This window comes from Trifolium pratense, linkage group LG6 (assembly GCF_020283565.1).
Source record: "Trifolium pratense cultivar HEN17-A07 linkage group LG6, ARS_RC_1.1, whole genome shotgun sequence".
Lineage (NCBI taxonomy): Eukaryota > Viridiplantae > Streptophyta > Magnoliopsida > Fabales > Fabaceae > Trifolium > Trifolium pratense.
The window spans coordinates 6,598,545-6,610,366 of NC_060064.1; the positions used below are offsets into that span (position 1 = coordinate 6,598,545).

Here is an 11,822-nt window from a genome sequence, read left to right on the forward strand (position 1 = left end):
CTTGCATGGATTCACCATACATAAAAAAGTGAGACAATTTTTTCACCATACATAAAATTTTAAGCCCAAAAACTCTTGCTTGAATTATTTGACCATTAGATCAACTCTAAATTGTATTGGCTAATCCGAGTGCCTGAGGACAGAGCTATGTGTTAAGATGGGGTAGCCAATGCTACCCCATTAGTTTTTACTTTTTATATAATTGAACGATTTAGTATATTTTGTGATTAGCTACTTTAATTATTACAAATGTGTTTATTTGTTAATAATTAGTAGAAATATTAAATGTTAATTAAAAAACATTCATTTGTTTGATAGATGTATTTTATCTTATTTTAATAATGTTGGACTTAAACAACTTCAAAGAAATGTTTATTAATAATAAAATTTATCAAGACAATCAAAATATATTTAGATTTGGCCCCTCATAATAAAAATAGCGAGCTTTGTCGTTGCCTGCAAGAAAGGCAGACATGCAGTCCCTTAACATTGGAAAAAAAAAAAAAAAACTCTTCTTAGTTAATGAGGATCTCAACTCTTAGTTAATGTAAGATCGAAGTTGATGATTTGAGCAAAAAAAAAAAAAAGATCGAAGTTGATGATTCATTGAACTCTCTCCTTGTTCACTGACAAATTGGCTCAAAATAATAAAATATTTGAATTTGTTCACCGAGAAATTGGCTCATTTTTATCTGCACCATATATATTCATAGAAAAGGCGAGCTAGAAAGTGGTAATAAGGTCCTCGTGAGTTTAACTCAGTTGATAAAAATATTACATTATATGTATATATAGAAGTCGAGGTTCGAATTATGGGCATGTCACTTATTCACTTTAAAAGTTAATTATAATAAGAAAATGAGGATTTTCTTGTGACAATCTTTTTTAGTAATTAAGTGTCCACAAGTTAATGTTCATGTCCACAAAATTGTTTGTGCACAAAAATAGGAAATGGGAAAACTCTAAATCATGATTGTTTGTTATACAAGTATGATTAATTGAGTTCATTTTTTGCATACTCTTCTAAATCATGATTTTGCTGAACATTTTGAGGAAAACTTGATAAGGTGGTCAGATTTTATATGACCCCAATATACGATTCGAAAAATTAGTATGAGGTGGAGGCAAATTTGCATTAGAAATGACTTCAAAAACTATACATGTTTTCAATCTTCATAAAGTTGATGACATACGTTACTTCTTTCGATTTTTTACTAGTTTTTACCTCAAAATTTATACATCATCTCCAACACAGTAATCATAAAAGTAACTCTTATTATAAATAAAAAAAAGTAACCCAATTTTTTTGACAAAATAAAATACTTAACTCAATTAATTATTCCCATAAATTTAACTACAATAATTCACCACTTTAATAATTACATCAACCACGTGCCTCGCCTTGTGTAAATGACTTTTTTTTTTTTTTAATACAAAAGGCACAATAAACAGAAAAATAACAAGTGACAAATATTAATCCTTATGAATTCATTCCTCAAGAGTCAAGACATTTACTTCCAAGAGATCTGAGAGTCGAGAAGATCTATCATTCTAATGATAAAGAAATTCAATAAAATAGAATTAAATCTAGCTATAAAATCTGTGCATCGGTTATTTTCTTACAATATATGAACTAATCCAATATTCTTAAGTTTCAAAAAATCTTGCATACCCAAAATCTCATTAGACTAACCGGTTGAACTGGTCAAAATAAGTTAAAAAATACAACCAATAAATTATAAATGTACAGTATTTTAATACTTAAATTAAGTGAATGAAATATAAAATTGAGATGATTGTTTTTCATCCTTTAAATTGATCGGACTTTGTCCCCGTAAGCTTAACTCAGTTGGTAGGGACATCGCACTATATGTGCAAGTATCCTGGTTCAAATAGCAACCATAAAAAAAAAACCTAATATAAAAAAAAAAATCGTCCAACTGAGCCCATGACCCAAAATATCCACCCCCATTCGAATTTCCATGAAATAAATACTCAGCGCTATTCATTTTCACTCATTCATTCAGTTATTCTAGAAACGTCTTTTGCACTCTCTCTCTGATCAAAGCTTTCGTTCTCTCTGCAGTCATGGAGTTTTGGGGTAACACCGTCTCTTCCTCATTTCTCACTAGCCTTGTTCTATCTTTCACATTTTTGTTATTTTACTTCTTGATTTTTATCTTCGAAGCATTTTCGAAGCATTTCTTCAATTTCTATGAAATTCGTTGTAATCGCGCTTCTACGATGCATATTAAACTATCAATTTCTTCGTGTATAATTTTTTAGTTTAATTTTTGTATTTTATTGTGTGATTAATGATTAATGCCGTTAGGTTTTGCAAAGATTTGGTTCCTGGATAAAATTTTAGCGGAAATGTAATCATAGTTTATTTTGTTATTAGTTTTTTGATGAAATAGTTTATATAATAGTTACCTATTACTAAACCCTAATAATTATCATCATCATCATCATCAAAATCAGTTATGTAATGTTTTACCGGAAAAATACTTTTGCCTTTTTCATCCTTGTAGATGTTGTGATAGCGCTATCATTCACCGGTCATTTGTCAAGTTATGAAGTTTCTATAATACTTCATCACCTAATTTAATTTTTAAGTATGTTCTAGTGTTAATCTGTTTGAATATGTCTTGTCGATATTTGAAATGGTCTTGATGTTTTTGTTGGAAAAAATATATGGTATAGTATTTTATTGGAATAGTTAATGTTGAAGTGAATCGCTCTGAAAAAGTAGGTGTTATTAGAAACCGCGAAACTTCAAAATAGTCCGCGAAACTGACAATCAAAATATTCCACAACTGAAAACCGTTGATCATATTAGTTATTCTTAGTTAATCAATTTAGTTCCATAAATCGTCTCGAAGGGACTAGATTGGAGTTTTATTAGTTCCAGGGATTATTTTGTCTTGTGCCTATAAAAGGCCACTAGTTGAGTCATGAAATAAGCTTGCAAAGGCACTTTACTTTGTTCATCTACGTACACTTTACTTTGTAATGTTAATTTGTTTTATACCAAATGTGGAGTCAGCGAACGAGTAATGACACAAATCAGAATGCTAATTCTGTTATGGAACTCGAGTTAGAAGTAACCCATGGGTCTGACAATCAGTTAGATCACTTACTCAATATCATTTGCAATTCTGTTTTTCAATTAATCAATTTACAAAAAAGGAAATTCCGTTGATTTCTCTCTGTTTTCTATGCACTTCACTTTCGGTCTTCTTCAACCGCTTTAGTTTCTATTACACTGGACCCCTCATAAAAGAAGTTTTATTTTATATCACCTGATAGTTATTTTGCTAAATAATAATGTGGTTTTCAAGACAAGTCTTGTGAAGTATCAAATTTTTACAGTTGCAAAAGTAATATTGTATTTCCTTGTTTGGGTTATTTCATCTTGTTGCAAAAGTAACATTGGATGTCTATTCACAATCCTTTTAGGTACTGAGGTTAAAAGCGGAGAATCACTCAAGGTTGAGCCAGAAGATGACAAGATTATCCACCTTTCAGCGGTATAGGCTTATATTATGATGAATAAACTCCTAACCATCTATTTATTTGGAATCAATATGTTTTTGTATAAATGGTCTCAAATCTTTATATGACAGGCATGTCTGGGGGAGGTCAGCAAGGATAAAGGGGGTGAACCAGTATCCCTATATGTGAAGATTGATAACCAGAAGCTCCAACTTGGAACACTTTCTTCAGAAAAAATTCCTCAGATATCTTTTGATTTGGTATTTGAGAAGGAATTTGAGCTATCACATAACTGGAAATATGGGAGCATCTTCTTTACTGGATTTAAAATGGAATCTCTGCTGGTTTCATATCCTTTTAGTACTATTTTATTTTGTCGTGAGATATAATTTTCTCTTTACTGGTAGTAATGCATTCTAATATCCTCTAACATTCTTGCACATCCTTAACTTCATTTTTTTATCTTTACTGATGATGATGAAAATTCTGATGGTGAGACACTCTTCTTAATTTTCTTTTATTATTATTATTATTATTATTATTATTATTATTATTATTATTATTATTATTACTATTACTATTATTATTATTATTTGCTCCTCAACTTATTCTATTGTCTTTCTTTTAGATAGTATTGAGGAAGATAATCCAGTTAATGCTGCTAATGGTAAAGTTATTTCATTATCCATTTATCATTTTTATTGTCGAAAGAAAAAAACTCGTGTCATATTATTCCAAACATTTATGTAGGGAAACCTGAGGTTGAGGTTAAGAATGGTGCCAAACCTGGTGTAAATGAAGCTCAGCAAAATAAGACATCAGATCCAAAAAAGAAACAGAAGGATATTGAAAATGATGTTAGTGCTGACGATGAAGAAGATTCATCTGAAACTGACTCTGATGAGGATTCTAGTGAAGATGAGGTATCCATATAATCTAGAAAGTCGATTTCAATATATAATGGATAGCAGTTTGTCTAAAATCTTATTACCTAAATAGATTCTGTGCTGATAATGATATACAGAAATGTTTGATGGTATCTAATTTCCAGTTGCTGATATTGAATTAAATGAATAGCTTTGGAAAAATACTAATCTAGGGCATTGGTAATTACTAATTGGCTAGAAAAGGTAGATTGTGCCAAAAATTAATGTGTATACCACTGCCAGATATATGAGAGAAACTAGGTGCTAAAGCATTCCTTTGATGATTTATCACTTACAAAATTAGATGATGTTGGTAGCTACTTATAAACACAAATGAAGTAATGAAGCGAACATTTCCCACTTAATAGTGAAGGTGTTTTCACATACATTTTTACCAATTTGTTTTAATTTCCTTGATGTGAATGAGCTTTTAAATAATAGCTTGTGACTATAAATGCTTCTATTATACGACAGTTTTATTTATTATTTGTTGTCCAAATTTTCCTCATAATCCTTTACACATTTTTCTTAGTCAGTCATGATAATGATAATAGTTATCAACTATGTGGTCCAATTTTAATTTTGAAATATATTTGTTAATTTAACATTTAATCGGGGGTATTGTGTCTTAGTGATCTATTTAATATATGATATGATGCTGACTTGGTTTCTTTTATTACTGAATTTTTAATTGAATGAGGTTTTAGATAATTCATATTTTTGTTTGTTTCATTAATATGTCGTTTAGCCCGTGGCGAATGGTCAAATTGAAAGTAGTGATGATGAAGACGATAGCGAAGAGGATGATGAAGATTCTGATGATGAGGAGACACCAAAGAAGGTAACGAGGGACTATGTGCTGCTTCAATTTGTCTTCGAATTTGAATTTAATCTGAGTTTTTATTTTTAGACTGAAGGGGGCACTAAGAGGGTTGCTGAATCTTCCAAGAAAACACCTGTGGCTGTGAAGAGAGCAAAATTTGCTACTCCAGAGAAGACTGGTTAGTTTTTTTTTTCCAGTACTCTGTTATTAGTTTTTTATTTTTATTTGTCTATTATGATTTGCATCACACTCATTAATCTATAAATCTTTCTAATTATCAAGAAAGATTTATGGATTAATAGTTGGATAGAAATATGATGTTGTTTGATCCATGTAGCCGGCCCCAGTTAGTGGGATAAAGCTTGGCTGTTGCTGCCGTTGTTCTCTATTGTGATTTCAACCCCTAAGGCTTGTTTGACACTAATTTTGTGTAGCTAGATTGGTACTTTTGCTGCTTATTTTGGATACACTAACATGGATAAAATAAGATATGAATAATGTCATCTAGATGTATAAGGTTTGAGAGTAGTTCATAACTTCTTTTTGCGCTTATATTGCATTATTGTGTATCTCTTTACCCCCGATGTTCTCTTATCATTTTGCACATTCATGGAGCAGCTATTGCCTAATGGTTAAACTACCTAGTAACTTGTGATTCACTGTGAACTCTGTTAAATATGGTTAAACTATCTGGCCACATGCCCAATATATTTTTTGACCCAGCCTTTTTAGTCACAATGTTGTCTTTTGGTTGAACCGCAATAAAATGTAATCTAAACTGAAAGACTCGAAGTACAATTAGAAAACATAAGTGAAAACTGCCAGCTTAACCTTGTCTGACTTGTTAATTTGTTATGCATGTTATTGGCAAAGTAAAACTGAAAGTAAATGAATTATGATATGTTCAGGTAGCAAGAATGGTGTCCATGTTGATACTCCTTACCCTAAGCAAACTGTTAAATCAGGTGCAAATAACAAGCCGCCAATGAAGCAGCAGACTCCACAGTCAACTGGAGATTACAGCTGTAAACCTTGCAAAAGGTGATTGAAGTTGCCTTTTTATATCCATTTCATATTAATCCCTTTTACATTTGCAGGTCATTTTACACAATTTTTATCTTGACTTGCAGGTCATTTAAGACTGAAGATGCTTTGGGTTCTCATAATAGGGCCAAGCACAGTGCCAAGTGAAGGGTTTCTTAGCTTTATTTCAGAATTCAGAATAGTGAGCATCTTGATGTTTTTTGTATCTGGGGTGACCTGAAAATACAGTTGTTGGTTTAGGAAAGCTGGCTGATTTTTATTTTATTTTAATTTCATGAGTATTATTCAACTTGGATTATTATCAACTTGAGATCAAATTCTGACTTTGGTTTTATGGTCATGTTTACCTTTTCAGTTACTGGTGATTTTGTTGGAACATGGTTTGGTGTTTGAACATATTAGATGTGTTTGGATCTTAATTTGAAATTTTAAAATTATCATAATACAGTTCCAACTAAAATTGGACCCAAATATAATTAGCTGGTGATGATCACTCGAAGCAACAACTAAACAGGATTATAAATGAATGTTAGAGCATGATGATGAAGCAACTGGTGGTACCCTGCCAATGTATCTTTATCTCATAAATGGTGACGATAATATTGCTATTGCTAAAGCAAGGCCAGGCTAAAATGAGAATTTGTCTGGCAAATTTCATTAACCCCTGGTATGGTTTGCATCTCCTCTGAAATTGAAAGTTTTGTTGTAGGGTGTGGCTTTGGAAGATTTTACTCTAGTTATCTCTCCCAATCTCTATATCTCGAGGATTTAGTGTTTATTTCAGCTATTAGGGTTAAAACAATGGTATTTTTTAAGAATGTTAGTTTGCATGCATGTTATGAAGATGAGTGAGTGAGGCTTTAGAAATCCAACCCAATCTCTATATCTCGAGGATTTAGTGTTTATTTCAGCTATTAGGGTTAAAACAATGGTATTTTTTAAGAATGTTAGTTTGCATGCATGTTATGAAGATGAGTGAGTGAGGCTTTAGAAATCCAACCCAATCTCTATATCTCGAGGATTTAGTGTTTATTTCAGCTATTAGGGTTAAAACAATGGTATTTTTTAAGAATGTTAGTTTGCATGCATGTTATGAAGATGAGTGAGTGAGGCTTTAGAAATCCAAAAGCACCGATGACCTTGGTAAGTATCTTTGAGTTTTCTCACACCATAATAGGCAAGTTGTTTACAGCCCTGAGCAACTTCGTTGGTTTGCAGGATGTATGACCTTTGCAAAATCATTTATACATGGTTGCAAAGTTAAGCTATGAAGTTAACAATGATATATGACTTTTGCAAAATCAATTATACGGACTTGACAATATGATCTTTATGTATGTATATCTTATTGAGTCAAACCATATAGTCTCATGTAGATTCACTTGCTTTAGATTCTCTGGTGTCCATATAAATTAGTTGTAATTTAGACAAATTACTTGTTCAAAAAAAATTTAGACAAATTACTTGTTCAAAAAAAATTTAGACAAATTGTTATGAACCACACTTGCAGATTGTGAGCGAGTTGAACTGAAACTTGGATTAAAGCATCCACCGTGATACAACGAAACAGAAGTTTTAAGTCTTTAGGCTGAATGTTTCTTGTCGTGTGGGGAATTTTTTATAGACATTTTTTGGGAGATTAGCTTTCTAAGCATATGTTTTATTCATCAAGCAAAAAAGAAATTATGCGGCCAAAGAAGTTTGAACGGGAGATGTAGAATATGGAGATTTTACCCCTTTTATAGTATTCCCTTCATGCCTCAATAATTGGCATGTGCTTCCTACACACTCCTTCTAAGTGAAAGTTTTAGAATCTGTTAGGGTGAAAGATTTTAAAGGGGAGGACATACTTTTGAGCAAGCCATAAAATGGAGTTGTGATCTTCTCCATTTTCAATTATTTCTATTGTTTCCTACTTCCTCCGGACACAAATATAAGAAAAAAAATACTTTAAATTTTGGACATAAATATAAGCAAAAGTCAACTACTTTTAAACTAATTAATACTACTATTACTAATATACCCTTATTTAATCATTTCACTTTTCAAAAGTTTATGTGATTTCCAAGACATAAATCACTTTTCAAAATGTAATATAGTAAACCTAACTCATATTTTGCATTAAATCAAGAAAATTAACTACACTTAACTAAATTTCTTAAACACCGCGTAAACAATTATTTTTTCTTATATTTGTGTCCGGAGGGAGTATCTAGTTTTGAAAATATAAATGCAAAACATTAAATGTGTAACATTAAATGAGATCAAAACACTAATATACACCCTAAAATATTTATAAAAAAACTTAAGTAATGAAAAGAAATTGAAAAAGGAGAGGATCCCAACTCTATAAAATGTCTTCAAAATGACCAGTGTAACCTGATCAATTAGAAGACTCCACTCTGACCAGGTTTTTTGTTCTTCCAATTTCACCATCTTCCACACCTTAAACTATTTTCCGGTGTTTCGCAACCAAAAATAAAAAATAAAGAAAAAACTCAACATGCTACAAATGAAATATTGGATCCATGACGCGACACAATACAAATTGAGGATGCCCAAATTTGCAAGGGGGCCAAAACCAAAATTGGTTCACACTTAAATCTCTTAACATTCACATAATCTCCAACATAGTAATCATGGAACATCTATTCAATTACAGAAATGAAATATCCACTGCTGAACTATATCAAAATTAAATACTTCATCTAAGAGACAATTCAGAAATCAAAATAGCATGATAAAAAAAAAACTACAACCAATTTGATAGGTGCAGACTAAACAAACCAGATTACTTGCAGCAATTATTACAGGGTCTTTTCATTTTGGTTCAAATCACTGTTCTTCTTACTCTATCTGATGATTACCCGACTCATTGCCATTTTTTAAGCTCGGCTCTTCATAATCATTGTTACTCTTAGTGTCCCGGTTACCAGAATCATCAACTTCCTTCTCCCTGTTCCATTGTTCTATTCTTGCTCTCCTTTCTACACTAGTTTCTCTTTCTCTTATTGGATTTGGACTCCTGTCCCTGCCAGCTGGACTTCTACTTCGCTTTCCTCTATGACGAGGACTACGGCTTCTTGGCCTCCTACCATGGTGGCCATGAGACCTGTCCAAATCCCTTCTACCAGAACCACGACCAGAATATGAACGCCCCTCATAGTTACGATTCCTCGGAGGGCTACGGCTTCTGCTTCCACTACGGTCATTCCAACGCCTACTACTTCTTCCAAATAATCGCTTTCGCAAATCTCTGAAATTAAAAGGAAGGATTTTAGGCAAGAACAGTGAACGTATAAATGCAACTGTAAAATCATTGAAAAGCATGGAAAGAGTTATGTTGAGAATCAACCTGCTAATCTTCTTTAGATGCATAAAGTTGCAGTAGCCACCTCGATTGCATACATTTTCTTCATACTGCCTACATGTAGCTTCTCGAAAATCCGTAACAGGAGAGAAGTCAACAATGATCGGTCGACCTACAAGAATCGCAGAGTCAGAAGTTTCATGACAATACAAATTGAAAAGTGAGGAGCACCAAGTAATGATAGACAACACTTGGATTTTCATAAATGTTTTTGTTACATGAAACATCAATTTTCTAACATATCTTTATGTTCTGCCCACAATTATCATCACAACCTTGTGTACATATAAATAATACACCCCAGCCTCGTCTAGTGCCAAACACCCAACTCGGTAGAAACATTAATTTCTTTAGAAACTAGAAAAATAAAATTATTGCAGCAGGCACCTAAATGTCAAAAGATCATAGGTACCCCCCAAACTAAGGTAAAAACACTAAACCAGTAAAGACAACATTGGAAAATAGATTTGTGGTGCTAGCAACAGTCACACTCTCTAACACACTTTTCTATTAGTTGGGATTCAAATTTATGCTCATAAATCACTAAACCAGTAAAGACAACAATGGGAAATAGATGAGTAGTGCTAGCAACGCACTCTCTTAACACACTTCTCTATCAAATGCATGCCCATAAATCGGTATGCCACATAAATATGAATTTCAACCACTAAAAGAGTGTGTTGAAAAGTGTTCCAGAATGTGTTGTTAGCATAATTCATAGAACATAACAGCTACCGTGTGACAGAGCACAAGGTACCTTGTCAAAATGCATTTCATCAGATAAATACCAAGGGCACCCAAAATGAGTAAAAGAAGGGCCAACCAAATAGGCACAGTTAGGTAAACATGAGGAAAGAACTAATATCAAACAAGCTGAACATCTCAACCTATTGAGCTAAAACCAATATGAATAATGACTATACTTACACAACCGAACACTTCAAAAATACATGTCGCACACACATATGTATTGAAAATTGGCCTTATTATCATCATTGTATTGTATTACAATTAGTTTACGGTGTAACTAAAAGCTCACATAACAGAATTAAACCAAACAATGAACAATGTATAACAACAATAGTGCAAAAACATCATATTTTTAAAGTGTGACTAAAAACCCTAACTACGAATTAGGAAAAGGGAAAAAAAATTGGAACCTGAATAAAATCTTCCAGTGAGATTCATCAGAGCATTAGCAGCATGGTCTTCCTCTTTATATTGAACATATACATTGCCAACCTAAAAATACATAACAAAACACAATCATAAAAATTAGGGTTACAAATTTACAAAATTCAAAAAAATTAATTAATAAATAAAAAAAGAGAAAGGATTTAGGTTAACCATGTGATCAGCCAAATTATCACAAATATTCAAGCTCTGAATTTGACCATATTTGCTTAGCTCCTCAAATAGATCTTCATAAAAATCCTAAAAAAATCAAAAAAATTACATAAGAAAAAAATAAAATCAAAATCAACAAGAGATTTAGGTTACAACATACATCAAAGTGTTCTTGGAGTTTGTCAGGGTCAAGAGATTCAGGTTGAGGTTGTTGAGGAGGTTGAGGTTGTTGAGGTTGATTAGGGGTAGGGTTGATGAAGTTAAGGTTCATGTCAGGTCTTTGATACATATTTGAGAGAACAAGAGTGGGACTAATGGTGGGTTTAGTATGAAGACGAGAACAGCGGTCACCATGTCTACAAGCTCCGATCTTAAAGTAGAATGGACAGTTAACTCTGTCTTTCTCAGTTCCGAATATCGATGCTAAATGCTCCGCCATCTCTGGCTTAGGGTTTCGCTCTCTTCACCGTTCCAGCCACCACCCTTTTCCTTCGATTTATTTATGTTGTGTTGTGTTTCGTTTCCCCCTACTGTACTATTATTTTTCACTTTTTATATTGGGGGATTTTTTTTTTTTTTTTTTTTTTAATATATGGGTGAATGTGTAATGTCATGTAAATTCTAGTAGTACCTTATTTTTCTTCTTTTTACATAATAACTTACATCATGTAAATCTTATTATCTATGCTATCTATCTATGGTAAAAAAGTACCTCCTCAATTACTAAATACAGTACAATTTTATAGATGTGCCTATAACCACTTAACTACAACTTTCACTCGTGCGGTGCATGGATTTAATTAGTTTAATATGTAAT

The 11,822-nt window shown here is 32.3% G+C and overlaps 2 protein-coding genes across 2 annotated transcripts; one reads left to right on the forward strand and one right to left on the reverse strand.

Annotated features, from left to right (window-relative positions):
- Positions 1–1,944: 1,944 nt before the first annotated feature.
- On the forward strand, positions 1,945–6,666 carry LOC123890427 (histone deacetylase HDT1). Its single transcript, XM_045940042.1, has 10 exons — positions 1,945–2,101; positions 3,460–3,530; positions 3,627–3,844; positions 3,965–3,987; positions 4,124–4,162; positions 4,246–4,418; positions 5,170–5,262; positions 5,332–5,422; positions 6,153–6,285; positions 6,375–6,666. The coding sequence occupies exons 1-10, from the start codon at positions 2,089–2,091 to the stop codon at positions 6,433–6,435; spliced, it is 915 nt and encodes a 304-aa protein (XP_045795998.1). The 5' UTR covers positions 1,945–2,088; the 3' UTR covers positions 6,436–6,666.
- A 2,209-nt stretch (positions 6,667–8,875) lies between these two features.
- On the reverse strand, positions 8,876–11,534 carry LOC123890428 (splicing factor U2af small subunit B-like). Its single transcript, XM_045940043.1, has 5 exons — positions 11,166–11,534; positions 11,006–11,092; positions 10,819–10,900; positions 9,644–9,770; positions 8,876–9,544 (listed from the first exon to the last, which is right to left on the reverse strand). The coding sequence occupies exons 1-5, from the start codon at positions 11,442–11,444 to the stop codon at positions 9,136–9,138; spliced, it is 984 nt and encodes a 327-aa protein (XP_045795999.1). The 5' UTR covers positions 11,445–11,534; the 3' UTR covers positions 8,876–9,135.
- Between the last annotated feature and the right edge of the window lie 288 nt (positions 11,535–11,822).